Source organism: Symphalangus syndactylus, chromosome 2, assembly GCF_028878055.3.
Source record: "Symphalangus syndactylus isolate Jambi chromosome 2, NHGRI_mSymSyn1-v2.1_pri, whole genome shotgun sequence".
Taxonomy (NCBI): domain Eukaryota; kingdom Metazoa; phylum Chordata; class Mammalia; order Primates; family Hylobatidae; genus Symphalangus; species Symphalangus syndactylus.
The window spans coordinates 24,315,312-24,339,919 of record NC_072424.2 but is presented as its reverse complement, the minus strand read 5'-3'; the positions used below and the strand labels follow the sequence as shown (position 1 = coordinate 24,339,919).

Genomic DNA, 24,608 nt, shown 5'->3' with positions numbered 1-24,608 from the left:
TTATTCATTCATTCAGTATTCACTGAGCATCTATGCACCAGCCATTGTTCTATGCTTCAGGGACATACTGTATAAGAAAACAAACATAATCTCACCTGTATGAAGCTCATATTCTAGTAATGGAGACATTAAATACAATACATAAGTAAAATATATTAGTGGCAAGTGCTAAGGAACAAAAATAAAGCAAGGACATGAGAAAGTCTGGATAGAATGAAGGTTTAGAGATGAAAGTTTAGATAGAATACCTGGGGAAAGTCTCATTGAGAAGGTGCTAGGTGAGTACAGACTCAAAAGACATGAGCAAGAAGATCTGCTGAAGGACTGGATATGCTAACTGAGAAATTAAGGATAAATCCAAGGCTTTTGGCCTGAGCAATGAGATGGATGGATTGTCATTTATTGACATAGGAAAGCAATGGAGGAAAGGGTACATTTTTAGTTCAATTTTAGACATGCTAAGTTTAAGATGCCTTAAGTCATCCAAGATGTCGGATGTCAAAGAAGCAGCTAAATATATGAATCTGGAGTTCTGGGTAGAAGTTGTAAATCTGGGAGTCACTAGCATATAGTTTTCTACTCCTATGTTTTCAAGTACACTAATCTTGTCCTCTGCAGTTTCTAAACTGCTGTTAATTCCATCCAATGTATTTTTCATTTCAGACATTATGTCAATCTGTTTTTTTCTCTTTCATGTCTCTCCTTATCATACTCATGCTTTTGTCTATCTCCTTGAACATATGGAATGTATTTATAAGAGCTTCTTTAACATCATTGCCTCATTGTCTACTAATCCTATTATTTATGTCATTTCTGAATCTTTTTTTTTTTTTTTTAAGACACAGGACAGGATCTTGCTCTGTTGCCCAGGCTGGAGTGCAGTGGCATGATCATAGCTTCAACTCCTGGGCTCAAGTGATCCTCCCATCTCAGCCTCCCAAATGGCTAGGACTACAGGCATACACCACCACACCTGGCTAATTTTTTAAAGTTCTTTGTGTAGAGATGGGGACCTCGCTATACTGCCCAGGCTGGTCTCAAACTCCTGGCCTCAAGCAATCCTCCCACCTCAGCCTCCCCAAGTGCTAGAATTACAGGTGTGAGACACCGTGCCTGGATCTGTTCCTACTGATCTAGTTTTCCTTTCTTCTTATGATGGGCTCCATTTTCCTGCCTCTTTGCATGCCTGGTAATTTTTGACTGGATGCCAAACACAGTAAATTTTATGCTTTTAGGTGCCAGAGTTCTTTGTAGTCATTTAAATATTTTGGGCCTTTGTTTTGGGACATAGTAAATTTACTTGAAACAATTTATTTGAAGCTTGCTTTTAAAGTTTTGTTAAGGCAGATCTATAACAGACTTAATCTAAGGCAAATTCATCCTCACAACTAAAGCAACAACCTTCTGGGGGCTGCCTGATGCAGCCCTGCCTGATGTGTGTTGAGAGGTCATTTCTCTTTGACTGACGGAAACATGAACAATTTCGTAGCCTTGTGGGAGCTCTAGGGATTGTTGCCCCTATTTCTTTCCCCTCCTCTGTAGTTTCCTCTCTTACACACACACACACACACACACACACACACACACACACACACACACACACGTACTGATCAGTAGTCAGCTGAAGACTTGAAGGGAACTCACTGCACATTGTTGTATTTTTCTCTTTTCTGGGACTCTGCCTTGGTTCCCCATATTTTGAACTCTGTCTCCTCAATTTAGGTAGACTGCTGGGCTGTCTAGGTTCTTCTTGTTCTGCAGACTGGAACTCTCCAGGAATACCTCATTTGTTTCCCTTCACTCAGAGATCACTGTCCTATGTTGCCTGTTGTCTCAAGTCTGAAACCCTTCATTTCATATATTTTGTCTTTTGTTTTTTAAGGTAGAAGGGTAAATCTAGACCTTGTTATTCCATAATACAATGTAGTCAATAGAATACTGTTATAGAACACTACGGTTATAGAACATAGAATATAGTTTTATTAAGTGAGATAAAATGGCAAAGCAAATAAGAAGCCCGCTCTGGCTTCTAATGAGTGGGCCTTCTTAGTAAACAAACCATTTAAGAATGACACTATCACTGACAACACAACAGCCTCGGGAGAAGAGCTTATTAAGCAACAGTCTTACTTCGGGTGACCTAGTGTACAGAACATATAAAATACACCAAGCCCTTGTCACACATTAGGTCTGTAATATATTACCATCTACAGTCTCCTGCTGGTCTAGCTGATGGGTCCAAGACTATTCTTCTAGCTTTCTCTGAAGCAGTAATGTCTGGCAGGCACCCAGCATAGCCAAACCATGGTAGCCAAAGAACCACAGCCACATCTATTGCTAGTCGTATATACATTCAGTGAGATTATCTCATCCTGATATCAGGTAGGTGAATAAGTAGCAACCAGGTAGGTAAACAAGTAGATGAGGTACACTGGGGGAAACTCATCTTTATTTACTGTACTCAAAATAAAAGGTTTCTGTTTTTAGAGGCTAGGTGTTTAAAACACATTTTCAGTTAAATCCCAGAGGAGTTTAGGGAAGGAAACAAATTGTTTCTCTTGGGTAGTCTGATGATCTGGGTAGCCAGTCCACCTACTCTTAAGTTCCGGTAATATGCACTGGGGGGTCTCACCAGAAGCTACTGATCACAATGGATCCTGTAAGCTACAGGACTGCAGTATTACTAATACCTAAGACTTGGTGTGCAGCAACCAGAAACTAGAAAGGGTGCCTCAAGAAAAATTTACTAAGTGTCTCCTGTCTCTTGCCCACATCTCAGAAGGTAGACTATACTAACCACATGATTATTAAATCTTGTATCCTTTGATCCAGGGACTCCTTCCAACATCCAATAGGTAAATACATAAAACAAGTAACCAGGAGCCCATCTCGGACACTCTTTTAATGTAACGACTGTGTCTCCTAAGGCTTTTATAGCCTCCAAGTTATCTAATACAGTGTTATGCACAAAGCTTGCTGGTTAATAAATGCCTTTAGTTAAAAAGAACTGTGAATTTCTACATACCAAGTCAATATGCTTGTTCATTTTCTAGAAATCTGCACCATGTAACCTTATAGAAGTCAGCCTTAAACCACTTCTCTAACCTATTTACACAGTTATCTGGTTTCAGCTGAGCTCAAAGCTGCCACAGATCTCTTACACAGATCTGTAACAGTTCTTTTGTTCCTTAGTGCTAGTATTCTAACAGGTTTCAGGATCCTGTCTCTTAGCACTCTAGATGAAGATGAGGAAAGTACCACAGATATCAGATATGACCAAGTATTATGTTCTGATCTTGATGCAACTCAGGTAGTTGAGAATCACTACTGTTTTTATGAATTTGGAATTTCAATTCCTCATTCTGTAACTCAAAGTAAAGGGAAAATTTAGATGGCTTAGCCGTGTTGAGCTCCAGGGACTGTCATCCTCCTCCTTTCTGAAAGTTCTTTCTCTGCCTTGGCAATTCCCTCACATACGTGCTGATTAGTAGGTCAGCTTCAGACTTGAGGGAAACCCACTATTCTCTAATCTACCTTTCACCACTGTCAACAGAGACTATTCCTCCTACAGTTTTCTCTGATAATGCTATATCACAGAATACAATATAACCAAAGGTTATTAACAGTTCTACTGATTTAGAACTATTTAATGAGGTAATCTACGATTATGATTTTAACCAACATCATCAAGCCTGTTTGTGAAAACCTGGAAACTGATATTTCCATAAACTTACACTTAAGTCACAATTCAGAGTTGTTCTTTTACTTCACATTCTATCATCTTCAGATTTTTATTACTACTAATATCAGCTCAGTTAGTGCTTAAAATTACGGCATCAGGTATCAGCCTTTATAATTACTTATATTAGCTTTTTAATAAAATTAAAAAGGCACAATACCAATGGAGTCATATTTATAAAAAAGTTAAGGCAACTATTCTTAAAATCTTTATATTATATATAAAAATATATTATTTTATATTATATTTAAATAAGAATGTATATTTTTTGAGTATAAAATCTTAGCATCATTGATTTTTTAAAATTTCTAGAGTTTACATTCAAATTTGGAAACTTACACATTCTCCCCCGTCCAGTTTCTCACAATGTTATTTAAATTTTGCATATCAAAAAATGCTTAAAGAACAGGGCAAATTTGGGTGTTGTAAACTATGAATAGTAAAATTTAACATCCCACCCCATTTAATATGTAAATAATGTGAGGACATTTCTTTTTCATAATCACCAAATATTCAGGTCCAAACTAACTTGCAGGGGTCACTAAACTAAGCTTCATGCCTCATTAACTGCTACTGCATCTGCTCTTAAAACTCATTCTAATCCAAAAGAGCGAGACTCCGTCTCAAAAAAAAAAAAAAAAAAAAACACTCATTCTAATCATTATTCCATTGTATTATAGTACGTACCTTGTGTGAATCCATTTCAGCTTTTAATTTGTTTTGTGCCCACTTTACTTTGATGACGTGAGAGTTAATGTCTTCCTTTAATTTGTCTATTTCTCTGATGAGTCTACTCGTTTCACCTTCCTAAAATAATATCACTAGGTCATATATTTTCATTTATAGAATCAATTAATTATGTGTTTATCTTTTATATCCCCCACAAAGTAATCAGTCCAGTAACACTATAATCAAGAGCTGGCACACTATGGCCCACAGACTATAAAACTTATTTAAAGTCCAAATGATAAGAGGGTAGCAAAATCCTAAATCCAATTAATAGACACAAAGATTTTAACCAACTGGATGTATTGTCAACACAACATACCTTTATGATTCTTAACTGGCTGGCATTAAGGTGAAATATGAACTAAATTGGTTTTGTCAGAATTCCTGAGAACAATGACAATATTCCTGAACTAAAAGCTAATGAATTTAAAAAAAAATTATCATTGAAAAATGATAATACCCTGGAAATATGACCATTGAGAGGCTGCTAGTTAACAGGAAGGGTTCTGAATAGCTGGCTCAGTAACTAAATCTCTTTAGATAGTATCTAAGAAAGACCTGTTTTTCTGTAAGAAAAACATAAATTCTCTTCTATGGTGATAAGTGTTACATTAAGATTATATCAAATTATACTTCTGGTTCTAAAACTATTCATTTTACACTACCATATACATATTTTACCAAAATATAATCTTCCCTTGAGACGCAAATTTCTCCAACATACAGATTTTAAAAGAAAGTTTTTAGAAAGCTCAAGAAAAAATTATCTAATAAACAACATGTGCCAACACTTCATCTTTTCCCTAGCAAACATTTTCTCTGCAGACAAGTAATAAAACACTTAAATTACTAAAACATTCATAGTTTTAGAAGGTAAACTAATAAAAACAACTTTATGTTTGAGTGTTAATCATGTTAAATTATGATTATTTGATTAAATATGGAAAAGCAAAGATAACAAATTTCAAATAAAGTCAACATATTTCAAATGGCACAAGTTATACCTTAGTTTCATACAGCTGGTGCAACCGTCCTTTCTCCTGAGAAAGCTGCTTAATTTTGTTAGTGTTTTTCTCAAGTTCCTTATTTGCATCTCTAAGTTTTTTCTCAAGTGTCTCTTTTTCCTTTCGAAGGTCTAAAGATTCCTTCTCACCTCTTACATACTTCATTACCATTGCTTCTTTTTCTTGGCGTGCCTCCTCACATTTCTTGTTGGCCTTCAAAAAAAATATTACTTAGCATTAATGAATAATAATTTTTCAAATGGAAATGTATCAAAATACAAGGTATTTGTCTCTTATATTACCAATGCATTGTTTGGTTTTTGCACAACATTCCCAGGACTTGTGCCATGAAATTTTAAAATGAAAGAAAAAATTTAAAATTATAGAAAAATGATACAATATCCCTAGCATTTGCCTTTACCCTTTCCTGTTCCTTTTACTTTGGCTAATATGGTTGCTATTTTCCATGTACTCCTCCAGATCCCCTTTCCCACTTTTTTTATCCCACCTGGTGTCCCAGGAACATGACATCATGAACCCTATCAATAAGCTCTCTTGCCCTCAAACTTCCAGTTGGGTTCAGCCAACAGAAGACAGTAGGCAGAAGCTTGGGAATGTAGGCAGAGTGAGATCTGGCTCCTCCAGAGTTCCCACAGGTTGGCTGATGGCCACTCCCCTTGTCAGGTGCCCTCTCTAAACAACTACCCTCCGGCATGTAATACCTGCTCCTTGTCCGGCAGCCCTGAAATTCTGCATCTTCCCTTTTTGGGCTCCCTAAATCTTGTCCACACCTTGACGAAGAGTCTTTTTATTAAATTATCTTCATCACCAGTTTAAGTGTGCCATCTGTTTTCTGCCAGGACGCTGACTGTATAGCTGACAATTTCTAAAATCTTAAATCCCTTTCAAAAATTAAGTAGCCATATGCTGACAAATGACCATTTAATTTCCTATTTGTGAAAAACTTTCTGAAGCATTTTACACTTAATAAGAAATACCTAATTGGATTAAGTATGAAAACTATATACTCATTTAAAAATTTTCTATTAGTATGAACTGGTACTCCATATCTGAAATTTCACAGAATGAAAACTTCTACAAATAGTCCTTATTTGAAGTAACTCATGTTTGCAAATATGGTGAAGCACATATTTATTTTACAAAAGATAGAACTTCAAACTTTAGGAATTTTCAGTATCTTTTAGTGGTAAATAAATACTGATAATGCAACTGAACTGAAGAAAGTAACTATTAAAATAAAGTTAGCAGAATGTAGGGAAAGCTTCTCTGCTTTGATGAAAAATGGCTGACAAAAATGTTTCATAAAATTCTGGCACTGCTGATAAGCACATCTAGTCAACACTGAGAATGCTATACATATACATAAGTAATTTTTAAAATCTCCCAATTGGGATTTGTTTCCATTGAAACAGTCATATTAATTTTCAAATTAAGAAAGACATTGCATTAGGGATATGATAGGCCCCTGAGGTTGTAACAATGTGCTTGTAGACAAGGACTGAGAAAATTATGCTGGACTTGGCCAACAGAATTAGATTTTTAGACAACTGAATATCTGTACTTAGAAAAAGTCAATAGTCCAATGTCAACTTTAAGAGAAGTCTGGTTTCATAATAATTTAATATTCAGATAATGTATCAGCTATTGGAAACAAAGTAGCAGTTGTGGCCTCTGAAAGAGCTCACGATCTAGTGAGAAAGGCATATAAACAAACATTATAATGTAATACGAAAAATTATAGTAAATGAATGTACAAAAGTCCTTCAAAACATGAAAATACTTACATTCCCTGGGAGGACTTGACAGGAAGGGTAAAAGATGCTATACCTGAGCTACATATTAAAGGCTAAGCAGAATTCAATAGAATGTAAGGGGTGAATCAAGGAAAGGAATTAAAAATAGAGTGAATATCATGTGCAAACACCTAAAAGTATAAAACAGCATGACACATTTAGGAGATATAAAGTTATTTTATAGGGCTTAAATTTGGTGTGTTGGCTGGAGTGGGAAGGAAGTAGTTATAAAAACAAAGAGGTATAGATTAGATCCTCAAAGGAAGAAGAACTTCTGTCATGGTAATAAGTTGAGGTTTTATTCCACAGTCAACGTAAAGCCAAAGAAGAATTTATAAATCAGAAGCTCTTACTAAAATGTGTGTTTTAGTAAGATAACTGGTAGCAGCATGGGAGCTTCACTGAAGTTGAGAGATGGGGGGTAGAAAATAATCGAAAAAAGACAGTTGTAATAGATAAGGTGAAATATTATGAGGGTCTTGACTGGGTGCATGGAGTCATGCCTGTAATCCCAGCACTTTGGGAGACTGAGGTGAGCAGGTCGCCTGAGCCCAGGAGTTTGAGACCAGCCTGGACCACATGGCAAAATCCCATATCTACAAAAAAACAAAAAACAAAATTAGCTGGGCATGATGGTATGCACCTGTAGTCCCAGCTATTTGGGAGGGCTAAGGCTGGAGGTCTCTTGAGCCCAGGAGGTTGAGGCTGCAGTTAGCCATTATCGCACCATTGCACTCCAGCCTGGGAAACAGACCCTGCCTCAAAAAAAAAAAAAAAAAAAAAAAAAAAAAATGGAAAATATTATGAGTCTTTACTATAGCAGGGAATGGCACACCAGATAACAGCTCTGTTACTCATGGGGTCATCCATAGATCAACTGCAAAGGAATAACCTGGGGTGCTTGTTAAAAGTTCACACTCCTGGATCCTGCTCCATCCTGCTAATGGCAGCACCTACCTCACAGCATCATTGGGAGTATTAAATAAGACAATACAGTAACTGTTATTTAAGCTATTATAGAAGGTCCATTTATGGCACAGATAAAGGAAGACAGGCCAATTAAGGCCTTTGGATTTACCCACTATAAGTAAGATGATTATCATTGACTTGGATAAAGATAAGTAAAACATGAATAAGATAATCAATAGGACTCAATAGATAAAATTAACACAAAGTGTATGAAGTGTAGCTTCTACAAGTATGGCAGATAAACCCTCCTCATTCAATACACCAAAAATTTTAGATGAAAAATAACAAACACCTTTTAATACATAGTTGAGCTCACAAGTATGGGAAATTTCCAGGGCTAAAAGATCTAAGACAAAGTAGAAATCCAGAATGGTATACTAGGGTTAAAACCTTCACTGCCCTGTGATACTTATTAATATCAGGCCATGGGAGATGTGGGTGGGGGAAATGTTATCAAGTCCCTGAGAATTTATAATACAGCTACACTCTCTTGTAAGTAGGGTTCAAATTCATTCTACCTATCTGGTCTATGAAATGAGGAAACCTCAATCTGGAAATTAAACAGCAGGTGAATGTGTGTGTGCACATGAACGTGGGTAAACACATATGGGAACCTATTTTTAAACAAAACTTACTAGGCTTAGTGACAACAAGTGAAAGATAAACAAGTGTTCATTTTACTAATCTTTCATCTTTTCTATACGCTTGAAAATTCTCAAAAAGTTGGGAGGAAAAGTTAGACGAAAAAAAGGAATGAGGCAGATTAATAATAGATCAGTCTTCCAAAATCTACTTTAATAATATCCACTTCTTAGGGTTGTTGTGAAGATCAAACAAGTTAACACTTGTAAAGTATTTTGAACATGGCTTTGCACACAGCTAAAAGTCAGTATACCAGCTACTATTATTAGCATCATCTACACTCTTCATCATTAAGGAGAACACATACATAGCAGTGAGTGCAGTACATTGCCATTTGTTTTTTAAAAGCCAGGGGAGGAAAAAAGAAAAAAATACAAGAATCTACACAACAAACATTTTTGGAAGGATACACAGGAAACTGGCATCAGTGGTTACCTTTAGGAAGGGGGTAAAACGTTTGGAAGAAGACTTTTTCAAATGTTTGAACTGTTACCATGTACAACGACTACTATTTTATTTTAAATATTAAGCTTCAAAGAGTTTTAGGAAGGAAGGAAGGAAGGAAGGAAGGAAGGAAGGAAGGAAGGAAGGAAGGAGAAGGAAAGGGAAGGGAAGGGAAGGAAAGGGAAGGGAAGGAAGGAAAGGAGGGAAGGAGGGAGGAAAGAAAGGAAAGAAAGGAAGGAAGGAAAGGGAGGAAGGCAGGAGGGCAGGAAGGCAGGCAGGCAGGCAGTCAGGCAGGCAGGCAGGCAGGAAGGCAGGAAGGCAGGAAGGCAGGAAGGCAGGCAGGCAGGCAGGCAGGCAGGAAGGCAGGCAGGCAGGCAGGCAGGCAGGCAGGCAGGCAGGCAGGCTGGCTCACCAGTTGATTCTAATGACTGGCTGGCTATGTTTGGGCCCGCTAAAACCAGTTACTTCTTAAGCTCTTAGGCTCTGTATTTCCCTTCCATTAGTACAAAAGGGTTCGGAACTGATAGCAGGAGAGTTAAACATAACATTTCTAAAGCAAGGAGTCAGCATGTTTTAAAGAATCATCCAAATAAAGGCTGAGGATAATCTGTTTCCTAAAGTCCTTCCAGAATGCTATCTACAGTAGCAGCTTCGGGGTAGAAAGGGTGGGATCCATCACAGTCAAATAATGAAGGTGTGAGTTAACCCTTTCAGATTCAATTCATTGTGAAGACTAATTGTTAGTCAGATACTGTGCTAGGTTTTGTGGATACAGAAATGAAGATGACAAAGATGTCATCCATAAAGAGTTCAGGCAAGTAATAAAAAAGCACTGCTTAAAATTACCTCTTCTGAGATCATATATACCAACTCAAAAAGATTACCAAGGTATATTAAGTATGGGAAAAAAGGTTACAAAAAAGATGTATAGTATTATTCCAATCAAATAGGGGGAAAAAAGTATATGACCATGTACAAATAAACATGTGTGACTTGTACATGTAAGATACATAACCAAAATACCAATAATTAGCTATGGAACAAGGAATGGGATATAAAAGGATTGTAGGCAGGGGAAGAAGACGTACAGATTAAAAAAAAAATTTTTATTCCATACACCTCCTTAATTTATTCATCTGTATGTATTTATATATTGCTTTAGAATTTTTAATGACTTACTATTTTTTTTTAGACAGAGTCTTGCTTTGTCACCCAGGCTGGAGTGCAGCGGTGCAATCTCGGCTCACTGCAACCTCCACCTCCCGAGTTCAAGTGATTCTCCTGCCTCAGCCTCCCAAGTAGCTGGGACTACAGGCATGCGCCACAACGCCTGGCTAAACTTTTTGTATTTTTAGTAGAGATGGGGTTTCACCATGTTAGCCAGGCTGGTCTCAAACTCCTGACCTCAGGCAATCTGCCTGCCTCAGCCTCTGAAAGTGCTGGGATTACAGGCATGAGTCACCACGTCTGGCCTAATGGCTTATTTTTATATAAAAGAATCACCTAGTATTAATAAATAGTGAGGTCCAAAATAGTATAACAGTGTTAGCTAATTTTAACAAAGGAGTCACCAGAATATCAAGTTAATAATGACAACGATGTGAGAAATACCTGTTCCACCCGTTGGGCCATCTCTTTGTGTAACTGCTGAATTGCATTTTTAGCTGTAATGTCTTGAGCTACTAGTTTATCTCTGGAAGCTTTAACTTCTTTATTAAGTTCTTCTATTCTTGATTCTAACTGTAAAGAAAATCATTTCCAAATTATTTTTATAGCTATATCAAATAGACCACCAATACTGCAAATAAATATAAACAAAGTAAATAAACATAAAGAATACAATGAATATACTTCAGCTCTAGAAATAAAAACTTTTAGCCATGTTTCTATATCTCACTGGCATTTAGTAAAAATCTGGAGATTCCATTAAGGTAAGGTATCTGGCAACCCCTAGAATATCCACTAAGGAATAATGCAAAGAATTACAGTAGAGTCCTGCCTTATCTGTGGCTTCACTTTCTATGGTTTCAGCAACCTTCAACCACCGTCCAAAAATATTAAATAAAAACTTCCAGAAATAAACAATTCACAAGTTTTCAATTGCATGCCATTCTGAGTAGTGTGATGAAATCTTGTGTTGTCTCACTATGTCTCACTCAGACTGTGAGTCATCCCTTTGTCCAGCATGTCTGCACTGTACACACTACCTGCCAGTTAGTCTCTTAGTAGCCATCTCAGTTACCAGACTGACTATGGCAGGATGACAGTGCTTGTGCGCAGCAATACTTAGCCCTTAATTAATACGTAAGTTTACTTATTAGTGGCCCCAGAGTATAAGAATAGTGATGCTGGCAATTCACATGTGCCAAAGAGAGGCTTTAAAGTGCTTATTTTAAGTGAAATGGTGACTTGAAAGAAAAAAAATCATATACTGAGGTTGCTAAGATCTACAGTAAGAATGAGTCTTCTATCCATGAAACTGCGAAGAAGAAAAAAGAAATTCATGCTAGTTTTGCTGTCACACCTCAAACTTCAAAAGTTATGTATGGCCACACTGCATAAGTGCTTTGTTAAGATGGGAAAGGAGCCAGGTAGTGGCTTATGCCTGTAATCCCAGCACTTTGGAAAGCTGAGGAGGGGGAACTGCCTGAGGTCAGGAGTTCAAGACGAGCACGGTCAACACAGCAAGACCCAATCTCTACAAAAAATTTTAAAAATTAACTGGGCATGGTGGTGCATGCCTATAGTCCCATCTACTCAGGAGGTTGAGGCAGGAAGATTGCTAGAGCCCAGGAGTTGAGGCTACAGTGAGCTGTGATCCCACCATGGTACGCCAGCCAGTGATGAGACCCTGTCTCTGAAAAAAGAAAAAAAAAAAAAAAGGATGAAAAGAGCATTCATTTATCAGGGGCAGACATAAACAGAAACATATTCTGATTAATGGCAATCAAGTTCAGTGCTATAGACAATTTCATGCATCTACTTAGGATCTTGGAATAAATTCCCCTCAGATAAGGGGGAACTCTGTACTGTATAGTGAAAATATCATGAAAGAAATTTAAATGTTATATTAGACAACATTCACTTAATGCAAAAGAAGGCAGTGAAGGAGGAATAGGGGAAGAAAAAAGACATGAAACATGGAAAACGAAAGATATGGCAGACATAAATCTCACTGTCAATAATAATATTAAATGAAAGTGGATTTAATAATCATATCAAAATGCAGAAATTAACAGACTTAAAGAAACAAGATTCAACTATATGTTGTCTATAGAAGGCATTTTAGGTTCAAAATGCAAGTAAACTGAAAAGAGTGGAAAAAAATATATAATGCAAACAGCAATCATAAGGAAGAGTGGCTATATTTACATAAAAAACAGACTAAAATTAAGAATGTTACCCAAGATAATGAATAGCTCATAAAAATAAAAAATATCAAGCCATCAGAAAGATCTAACACATAAATGTATATGCATCTAAGAATGTAGCATCAAAATACATGAGGTAAAAACTAACAGAAATAAAAGGGAAAATAGACAGGTCAACAATAATTGGAGACTTCACTACCCTACTTTCAATAATAAATAGAATTTGGTAGATGATTAACACAGAAATAGGAGACTTAAACACTACCAAACAATGGAATCTAATACGTTTATACAACACTCCACCCAGGAACAGCAGTGTATACATTTTCATCAAGTGCACATGGAATATTCTCCATGACAGAGGATATGCTAGGTTACAAACAAACTTCCATAAATTTAAAAGATTAAAATTATATGAAGTACATTCTCCAACCATAATGGAATAAAATGAGACCTCAGTAACAGAAAGAAATTTGGGAAATTCACGAATTTGTGAAAATTAAACCACATACTCCTAAAGAAACACAGAAGAAATTGCAAGGGAAATTAGGAAGTACTAGATGACTAATGAAGATGAAAACATAATATACCACAACTTAGGAGACACATCTAAAGGAATGCTTAGAGGAAAATTTATAACTACAAATACCTATATTAAAAAAGCAGAAAGGGGGCCAGGCACAGTGGCTCAAGCCTGTAATCTCAGCACTTTGGGAGGCAGAGGCAGGAGGATCACCTGAGGTCAGGAGTTCAAGACCAGCCTGGCCAACATTGTGAAACCCCCTCTCTACCAAAAATACAAAAATTAGCTGGGCATGGTGGCGGGCGCCTGTAACCCCAGCTACTTGGGAGGCTGAGGCAGGAGAATCACTTGAACCCAGGAGGCAGAAGTTGCAGTGAGCCGAGATTGCGCCACTGCACTCCGGTCTGGGTGACAAGAGCGAAATGCTGTCTCAAAAAAAAAAAAAAAAAAAAAAAAAAGAAGAAGAAGAAGAAAAGGGTATCAAATTAATAACCTAAACTTGCATCTTAGGACACTGGAAAAACAGCAAACTAAACCAACCACCAAGAGGAGGAAGAAAATAATAAAAACTAGAATGGAAATTAATGAAATAAAGAACAGAGAAACAGAGAAAAAGGCCAGGTGAAGTGGCTCATGCCTGTAATCTCAGCCCTTTGGGAGGCTGAGGCAGGTGGATCGCTTGAGCTCACGAGTTTGAGACCAGCCTGGGAAACAGAGAGAAAACCTGTCTCCACAAAAAAATACAAAAATTAGCTGGATGTGGTGATGCATGCCTGTAGTAGCAGCTACTCGGGAGGCTGAGGTGGGAGGATCACTTGAGCCTGGTAGGTAGAGGGTGCAGTGAACCGAGATCGCAACACCGCAGTCCAGCCTGGGTGAAAGAGCCAGACCTTGTCTCAAAAAAAAAAAAAGAAAAGAAAAAGAAAAACAAAGACACAAACAAAACCAAAAATTGGTTCTCTGAAAAGATGAAGAAAACTGACAAACCTTTAGCTGGAATGACTGAGGAAAAAAGAAAGAAGACTGAAATTACTAGAATCAAAACAAAAGAGGGACATTACTACTGACCTTATAGAAATAAAAAGAATTGAATAAATAGATACTATGAACAATTTAACTTAGAGACAAAATGAACAATTCCTAGAAAGACACAAACTACCAAAACTGTCTCAAGAAGAAATAGATCTGAATAGATCTATAACAAGTAGAGACTGAATTAGAATAATAAAAAAGAACAACAACAAAAACCTACCCACAAAGAAAAATTCAGTCCGAAGTGGCTACACAGGAAAAATTCTTTAAAACAATTAAAGAAGAATACCAATTCTTCACAAATTTTTGCTCTTTCCCCAAAAAGGGACACTTCCCAACTCATTCTATTAATTCCTAGGTATACACCCGAGAGAAATGAAATCATACGTACACATAAAAACTAGTACGTGAATGTTCACAGAGGCATTATTCATAATAGTCAAATGGCAGAAACAACCCAAATGTCCATCAACCGATGAAGGGGTAAACAAAATATTAAAACATCAAATATCTATATAATGAACTACTATTCAATCATTAAAAAGAATGAAGTACTGATACATGCTACAACTTGAATGAACACTATGTTAAAAAAAGAATGAAGTACTGATACATGCTACAACTTAAAAACACTATGTTAAATAAAAGAAGCTAGATAAAAAGGGGTACTTATTATATAATTCCATTTATATGAAATGTCCAGAATAGGCAAATATGTAGAGACAAAGATTACTTGTTCCCTAGGGCAGGGTTGAGGAAGTACTGTTGGAGGGAAATAAGAAGTGACTACTAATGTGTGTTGCATTTCTTTTTGGGGTGATGACATGTTCTAAAATTGTGGTGAAGGTTGCACAAGTAAAAGCCACTGAGTTGTACACTTAAAATAAGTGAACTGTGAGGAAAGTTAATTATATCTCAATAAACCTGTTGAAAAAGACCTAAATCTTATAGTACACATATACTAATTTTCCTTATTACAAAATTATCTAGAGCAACACTGAGCAATAGAAGTACAAGCCACATGTAGAATTTAAACTTTCTAGTAGTCATACTTTAAAAAGTTAAAAAAAAGAAGCTGGGCACAGTGGCTCACACCTGTAATCCCAGCACTTTGAGAAGCCAAGATGGGCAGATCACCTGAGGTCAGGAGTTCAAGATTGGCCTGGCTAACATGGCGAAACCCCATCTCTACCAAAAATACAGAAACTAGCCAGGCATGGTGGCAGGCCCCTGTAATCTCAGCTACTCAAGAGGCTGAGGCAGGAGAATCACTTGAACCCAGGAGGTAGAGGTTGCTATGAGCCAAGATCGTGCCATTGCACCCCAGCCTGGGCAACAAGAGCGAAACCCCATCTCAAAGATAAAATAGAATAAAATAAAAAGTAAAAAGAAACAAGTGAAATAGTTTATTAAACCCAAAATATCCAAAATATTATCATTCCAATATTATCAATCCACATGAAAAAAATGAGCCGTTTTATTTTTATACTAACTCTTGTAAGTTACATGTGTATTTTACACTTACAGCACCTCTCAATTTAGACTAGCTACCTTTGAAGTGCTCAATAGCTATATGCAGCTGGTGGATGCCATATTATATAGTGCAGATCTAGAGGTAAAATTAAGAAGGAAAAGCTTTTCTCTTTAAAAAACAACAACAACAACAACAAAAGCCCACTAATAAGGTCATGAAAGGAAGGGCTCTGATTCCATTCTACCTGCTCGGTCTGAAGTTTCGGTCACTGAGTGACCTGACTACCAAAATATGGATTCAGCCTGTTAAGACTTCCTCATACTTTACCATTCTAACTGGTTTATATGTGGGGACCCTAGAGCACATAAAAATCAGGATTAAATACATACAATTTTACAAATACAGTCACCTTCCAATCATGCATCAAGTGAAAAATTGTTTTACCAATTGTTTACTGTTATTTTCATTATATAACTTTCTGTGAAATATGAGACAAAATACTTTTAAGGTTAGAATGCTTCTAATCCTATTCACAGAAGAAAAAGCACCTCAAAAATAAAGAGCAGCTCAGCTTTGCTATTAGTCTGAATACTCACTTTATTGATTCATGCATCAGAAGAGTTCATTTAAAAACTAGAAAGAGGCCGGGGGCAGTGGCTCATGCCTGTAATCCCAGCACTGGGAGGCCAGGCCAAGGCAAGTGGATCACCTGAGGTCAGGAGTTCAAGACCAGCCTGGCCAACATGGTGAAACCCTGTCTCTAATAAAAATACAAAAACTGGCTGGGTGTGGTTGGTGGCTGCCTATAATCCCAGGTACTCGGGAGGCTGAGGCAGAAGAATCATTTGAACCCAGGAGGCAAAGATTGCAGTGAGCCGAGTTTGTGCCACTAAATTCCACCCTGGGTGACAAGAGCAAAACTCTGTCTCAATGAAAAAATAAAAAATAAATTAAAAAAAAGAAAGAAAAGGACAGGCTAGGAAAGCCAGTAAGCCAGATACAATCTAAAGTATGACAGCTAGCCTTCACAATGTAGTTTTTAAACATACTGAGAATGGAACCATACCAAAATATAAACTTAAAAACATCCTAATGCCAGACATAAACTTTTATATTTCTATTGCTTCCTCCCTGTTGGCAAAAACAGTCTAGTTGACTGTCAACTCAAATCGTCTTTTTGCTTATTTTGAACATAACAGAATATGTTCTACTATATGTAGTACAGCAGTCACACATATAAGAATAAACTTACATAAAAGGAAATACATCAGGCTATGAGTCCTACTTTGTAAAAGAGAATGGTTTAAATGCCATGCAATTCTCTGCATTTAAAATATGATTTACCTTATAGAACTTCAACTTACATGCAAGTTTTCAGAATTTTTTTTTTTTTTTGAGACAAGGTCTCACTCTGTCACCCAGGCTGGAGTACAGTGGCACAATCTCGGCTCACTGCAGCCTCAATCTCCCTGGCTCCAGTGATCCACTCACCTTAGCCTCCTGAGTAGCTGAGATTACAGGTGCATGCCACCATATGCAGCTAATTTTCTATTTTTTTTTTTTTTGTAGAGACAGGGTTTCACCATGTTGCCCAGGCTGGTCTCAAACTCCTGGGCTCAAGTAATCCACCCACCTTGGCCTCCCAAAGTGCTACGATTACAGGCATGAGCTGCCACAATCAGCTGCCAAGAATGTATTTATTTTATTAATTGAAGTATGGTCTTTGAAGATTTTTGTCTTTTTTACCTGTTTAATTGTGTTCATATGCTGCTTCTCAGTTTCTGTTCTTTTCTTTAGTTCTTCTCTTAAATTGTCTTTTTCTGAACAAATGTCTACGAAGAGCTCCTGATGCTTCTTATTTTCTTTAATTAACCTAAATATAAAAAGGGCAGTATATGTAAAACATAGTTTAAAATGGAGATAAAATAATATGTGGAATATAATTTCATTACAGATTAGGGTACAGATATCTATAATTATTCATTATAATGTTAATAAATTAACATTCCTAAAAAATCATTTTATAGTGAAACATAATATTTTGCAAAAGATTCTCTGGTCAATTAGGCTATTAACTTTTCCCTAGAAATATGAATATTTCAAATCAAAATATATGAAAATCACACCCTTCCAAATTTATACCTTCAGGTACTTCAATTATGCACCAATCCTGTCAGCATTGACACTCTTCAAATAAGTAGTTCTCAACCATGGGCAATTTTGCCCTTCCAGGCATTTGTCTGAAGATATTTTTGGTTGTCATAACAGGGGTAGGGGCTGCTACTGGCATCTAGTGGATGGAGGCCAGGGATGCTGCTAAACATCCTACAATGCACAAGACAACTCCAACAACAACCAAGAATCTGGCCCCAAATGGCAATACTGCTAAAGTTGAAAAGTCTTGCTTCAGATTTTAAAAATATTTTAATGATATTCTAATAGTTATAATGTACAGTCAATGTAAAACAGCAAAATAAAATCTAAGCAGAAATATTATCTTGAATTCCCCTAGAAAAACAGAAATAAAATCTCAAAAACTGCCTGCAAAGTGCTTTTAGAAACGTAAGATGCCTAACAAAGTTAACAGCAAGTACTCTAGGACTAATAGCAATAGCTGTAACCTAACATTTATTAAGCACATTTGCTATTGGTTAAATTTAGCTTTTTTAATTTAAAAAAGTGTATCATTTCATTTAGGATTCAAAATAAGTATGAAATTATTACCATCACTTCTGTTTTATGAATTAAAAAAAAAAAAAAAAAACTAGTTAGGCATGATGGCTCATGCCAGGAGTCCCAGGAAAAGCACTTGATCCCAGGAGTTCCAGGCTGCAGTGAGCTCCACTGCACTCCTACCTGGGCAACAGAATAAAGACCCTTGTCTCTAAAAATAAAATAAAAATATTAACAGCAAAGCAAAACTGAAGCCTAAGACTTGTTCCGGGTCACACAGCTAGTAAGCAGTTGAACTTTGAATTTTGTTTTGGATCCAGGTATAATTCCAAAGCCCCAGGCCTTTCCACCTTCTACTTTGAAGATCACTCATTAACTTAACCAGTACTTACTCGGCATCTATTTTATGTGGGAAATATGTCAGCAAATAGTCCCTGCCCTCGTGGAACTTACATTCTAGGGGATAAAATAAAAATAGACTCCAGATTATAATAAAATGTCAGCTGGTGATTAAATCCTATTAAGAAAAATAAAGGAGAGCGAAAAGCCAGAGAGTGACTTGGGCTGCTATTTTAGATAAGTAGTCCAGATAGGCCTCTCTGAGAAGGTGACAGTTGAGCCTAGGAATCAGTGACGAAACAACCATACAAATGTTCAGAAAAAAGGCAAATATATGCATGTTTATTCAAGCCTTTTATGACACAGTGGTTTAATTTAGATCATTTATGTGAGGCATACTCAATGTGCTACTGAAAACTACTTGAGACACAAGAGTCCTGGCTATAGTTCACAAGTGAACAATAAAGGGAGGGGGAAGTGAAAAGCAGTCAACACTCAATTTGTTACTTATGTGCCAAATGCATATTCTAGATACAGACAACTGTTCTTAATTAAGAATTTTGGTCCCAGCACTTTGGGAGGCGGAGGCGGGTGGATCATGAGGTCAAGAGCCGAGACTACCCTGGCAAACATGGTGAAACCCCGTCTCTACTAAAAATACAAAAATTAGCTGGGTGTGGTAGTGCGTGCCTGTAGTGCCAGCTACTCAGGAGGCTGAGGCAGGAGAATCACTTGAACCTGGGAAGCAGAGAGAGGTGGCAGTGAGCCGAGATCCGCCTGGCGACAGAGCGAGACTTCGTCTCAAAAAAAAAAAAAAAAAAAAAAGAATTTTGGGCTGGGCACAGTGGTGCATGCCTATAATCCTGGCACTTTGGGAGGCCAGTGTGGGTGGATCGCCTGAGCTCCGGAGTTCCAGACTAGCCTGGGCAACATCATGAAACCCCATCTCTACAACCAAAAAAACCACAAAAGTATTAGCTGAGCATAGTGGTACGCACCTGTTGTCCAAGCTACTTGGGATGCTGAGGTGGGAGGACAACTTGAGTACAGGAGGTTAAGGCTGCAGTGAGCTGAGATCACACCCACTACACCCCAGCTTGGGCAAGAGAGCAAGACCCTATCTCAAAAAAATAAAATAAAGAATTTTTGGGCCAGGCGCAGTGCCTCATGCCTATAATCCCAGAACTTTGGGAGGCTGAGGCGGGTAGATCACTTGAGGTCAGGAGTTCAAGACCAGTCTGGCCAACATGGTGAAACCCTGTCTCTACTAAAAATACAAAAATTAGCCAGGTGTAGTGGTAGGCACCTGTAGTCCCAGCTACTTGGGAGCCTGAAGTAGGAGAATTGCTTGAATCCACGAGGCAGAGGTTGCAGTGAGCTGAGGTCACGCCACTGCACTTCAGCCTGTGTGACAGAGCGCAATTCCACCTCAAAAAAAAAAAAATTTGGTTGGAACCTTAGACAGTAATATTGATGTGTTCAAAAATCAAAGAACAGAAATAAAGAGAAGAATGGTGCTTGCCACGGCAGAGGGGGCGAGGGAAAATGGGAGATGTTGGTCAAAGCCTACAGACTTCTCAGTTATAAAATGAGTAAGTTCTGGGGATCTAATATACTCCGTGGTGATAACAGTTAATAATATCATATTGTATACTTGAAATTTGTTTAGACAGTAGATCTTAAATGTTCTCACCACACACACACACACACACACACACACACACACACACAAAGGTAACTGTGATGTGACCGATGTGTTAACTAACTTGATTGTGGTAATCATTTCACAATGTATATCAAATCATCACATTGTACTCTTTAAATATATACAATTTTATCAGTTATATTTCAATAAAGCTGGGGAAAAAATGAGGGAATGTATAAACAAAGATATTTGGAAATAGATGTATTCATTAAAATTTCAAAGAAAGTAAAAGGAAGTTTTCTTCATAGAAAATTAGATGAAGGAAAAAATTAAGAAAAAAATCTAGTTGTTTTAGAGCTAACCTGAATCACAAAGTATTTTATTTGGAATTAAAAACATTATGTGTATAACCAAAGATTAACCTTGATTTAAAATAACATCTGACATTTGTGTAATGTCCTTATGTCCACAAACAATTCCATCAGGTAAGTACTGTCACTCTAAGGTGAAAAATCTTTCACTCAAAGAGGTTGACTTGGCCAAGACAACAGAGCTGGCAAATGCCAACGGGTATCTTCCAAATACCAGATATCAGAATTATGATTATTCTGCTCACCCATTCTGTCACTGTTCTGACAGGATGAAGCAAAAAAGAAACCAATTTTCTACTCTATTCCTAATATTTTTAGGTAAATTTAACAACTTGTAACTGGTTCATTTCTAATAACCGTATTTGGAAAAAGTTCTAAAGCTCCACTAACAAAGCTCAGATTTTAACTTCGCATTTGTTAGCATGTGGCCTTGAACAAGTTACTTTTTATCTCTCTGTGCTTCACGTAACTCATCTGTACAATGGGGATAACAGTATATGTCACAGAGAGTTCTTGTGAAGAATCCATGAACTAATATATGTAATATACCAGGCACATAATTATCAGCATATACATGTTTACTGCTATTATTATTAAATGTATAACATAATTTATAAGGGAGGTATGAAAGTGGTAGTAAGAGTCTAGATCTAAGTAAAGTGGGAAGAGGCATCAGAGATAATCTCAAGAGGAAGGTCTAAAAGAATAGGTACAGCCTACAGGAAAATGAGAAAGTTACCCTATAAAATGCAAGAATAGCAGCAGCACTGATGGTTCAAGTACAAAAGCATACAGTTTATTCACATAATATAGTATTACAGTAAGGATATGAATAACAATAGCAGGCATTTGTTTGGAGGTAGTATTAAGAAGGGCCTTGGAGTCTTGAAGAGATACTTGCAAACCCAAGTTCACAGTAGCATTATTAACAACAGCCAAAAAGCAGAAGGAACCCAGATGTCCATTAATGGATGAATAAACAAAATGTGGTTTTGTTTACATACAATGGAATATTATTCAGCCTTAAAAAGAAATGAAATTCTGACATGTTACAACACGGATAAATGAGGACATTAGGCTAAATGAAATAAGCCAGTCATGAAATGAAAAGTATATGATTTCACCTACATGAGGTATCATGAGTAGTCAAACTCAGCAACAGAAAGTAGAATGGTGGTTGACAGGGACTGAGGGCAAGTAGAAATAGTGTTGTTGTTTAACGAATACAGTGTTTCAAAAAAGTTCTGCAGATTGGTTGTCCAACAGTGTGAATATATAACAACACTACTGAAATGTAAACATAAAAATGGTTAAGATGGTAAATTTTAAACTATCATGAAAACAGAACTTCACAAATCCAAAAGAAGTCTAAACCTATATTTTTATTTACTGAACGATAATCAATTATTCTGTTCTTTAAATTTTAATGTTTTAAACCAATGAATTTAGAATGAAGATTTTAAGAAAAAGTTTTGGAATTTTATGACTTGTCATTTCCTTTTGAGTTTCTCTTAGTTTTGACAATATTATACTTCTACATTCTTTCAAAAGTGAAAAATTTGAGTTGTCTATAAAAATTTCTAGCACGTTAATACATTTACACTATTTAACATATTAAACTTAGATATTTGAAAAACTTGACATTTGCTCACACATTTAGTAACTATACATTTATTGTTCAACTACTATGTGCATGATTCTAATGTGGAAGTAAAAATGAACAAAATGATATTTTCCTTTAAAGAATTCTATCTCGAATCCCTGTGGGGAAAAAAAAATAACCTAAAGGTATAAAAAACTTACTTTTTTATGATATGTTCCTGCTGCAAATATTTATCTTGCACACACTTTTCAAACAGAACTAATGCACGTTCTCCCTTATTCATTCCATTTGGTACTCGATGTTCTGCAAACTCCGTAGATAAGAGCTCAGATTCTATTTCTTCCAACAAATCCTCTGATGCTGAAACGCTCTTTATTTTTGAAATAAATTTCTTGGTGCAGTCTGTATCATAGGGGCTTTCTGAATAAGTCTTTTCATTAGCTGATTCTGGAAATGTAGATGACCTTAATTCCACCAATATTTGTGTTACTTTCTGTTCTGTTTCATTTGTTTTTGAAATTTGTTTAGCAAAATTTCCACTAGGAAAATTAGCTATTTGTTCAGAATTTTCTGAGCCTACGTCTGTTTTGGCACAAGAATCCTCACCTCCACCATGATCTGGAATATAATTTTCCTGGGCTTCAATTCGATTATTATGCTCATTAGGTTGACATAAAGTTTTATCAGTGTTTAATGACAATAGTTTGGACTCATTTTCTAATTTGCTGCTTTCATTGTCAGAAAACAAGTTGCATGAGTCTTCCTTTAATTCAGGTGTTTTCCCAACATTTTTATCAGAGGAAGTAGAGGCTATGTGGTCTGTCTCTGACATGCTGACTGGCACCAATTCACTTTGTAATTCTTCAAATCTGCTCCTGATCTTCGTTTTACATCTAAGAAATTGAAACATCAAAATTAAAAACCACTTTAAACCAAAACCCCATACAAACTTGCACACACTCTGTGATGTGGAATAACTAACACCACAAATTTTACCACTAATAATTCCTTTAAAAGCCTGTCCTTGAGAAAAAAGAAAAAGGACTAGGACAGCTAACCCAAGCTGGCTAGCTACAAGCAGTAGGGCCACTTACACCTCTTTCCTCCTTCATTTCAGTCAAACAACTTCATTAATTAATTTCAGCTGTAGTCTGGCATTCTCCAATCACCCCCATAAGATGTTAGGTAAGGAGTAATGCTAGCAACTAGAAGATGAGTGCCAAAGAATGCTTAGAATTCCTTCAGCTCTGTAAAGAAAAAAAGACGACCTCATAAATCTGTAAGAAAATACTGGAGAAATAATACACCAATAAAAGCACTAGAAATCACAAACCAAGATAACAAAACAACGCACATTAAAGAAGATAAAAATTTACTAAGAAGGAAACCTAAATAACAAGACACAACTACCTATAGCCCAGAGATCTAGATTTGAGACATAATGAAGTCAGGGTGTAAAGAATCCCTGGTAGAAATTAGTTTTTCATCCAGGCAGGAATCCAGGAAGTACCATGGTGATTTTCAAACATTCTCATCAGGAAAAAAAACAATGTCCAGTACAAAGAAAATGGAGCCCATATGCACTGCCTAGGTCAATAAAAGCAACTTTAATAAATTAATTTGACCAAGTTAGAATGTATATATATATATACATACACACACACACACGTATATATATACGTATATATATATATACGTGTGTGTGTGTGTATATGTGTGTGTGTGTGTGTGTATATACATATATATATATATATATATTTTTTTTTTTTTTTTTTTTTTTTTGAGAGAGTCTCACTGTTGTTGCCCGGGCTGGATAGAGTGCAATGGTGAGATCTCGGCTCATTGCAACCTCTGCCTCCCAGGTTCCAGCAATTCTCCTGCCTCAGCCTCCCGAGTAGCTGAGAATACAGGTGCCCACCACTACGCCTGGCTAATTTTTTGTATTTTTAGGAAGAGATAGGGTTCCACCAAGTTGGCCAGGCTGGTCTCAAACTCCTGACCTCAGGTGATCCACCTGCCTTGGCCTCCCAAACTGCTGGGATTACAGGGGTGAGCCACCGCACCCGGCCTAGAATAGATTTTTATATTGTTTATGGAGGTTACTATTCTAGCCATTTTATGACAATTAGTCATCTTCAAATATTATGCTACAACACATAATTATGAAATATTTCCACCATTTTGATAAAAAAAATTGTTGACTTCTTTTGTCAGGTATCAACAAAGCATGTACAAG

The 24,608-nt window shown here is 36.7% G+C and overlaps 1 protein-coding gene across 7 annotated transcripts in view; it reads right to left on the bottom strand.

Moving 5' to 3' along the window:
- CCDC186 (coiled-coil domain containing 186) overlaps nt 1-24,608 on the bottom strand; it is a 53,619-nt gene that overhangs the window by 19,176 nt on the left and 9,835 nt on the right. For 2 of the 7 annotated variants that reach the window (XM_055248566.2, XM_055248577.2), the window contains 5 exons: nt 22,573-23,265; nt 17,488-17,614; nt 10,953-11,081; nt 5,473-5,685; nt 4,427-4,546 (listed from right to left, as the gene is read on the bottom strand). In XM_055248566.2, the coding sequence (XP_055104541.2) occupies nt 4,427-4,546; nt 5,473-5,685; nt 10,953-11,081; nt 17,488-17,614; nt 22,573-23,204 (1,221 nt within the window). In that variant the 5' untranslated portion in view covers nt 23,205-23,265. Of the gene's footprint in view, nt 1-4,426; nt 4,547-5,472; nt 5,686-10,952; nt 11,082-17,487; nt 17,615-22,568; nt 23,266-23,466; nt 23,620-24,608 lie in introns of those variants that run through there. The other 5 variants (XM_055248585.2, XM_055248594.2, XM_063617588.1 and 2 more) reach the window with 4 other exon arrangements.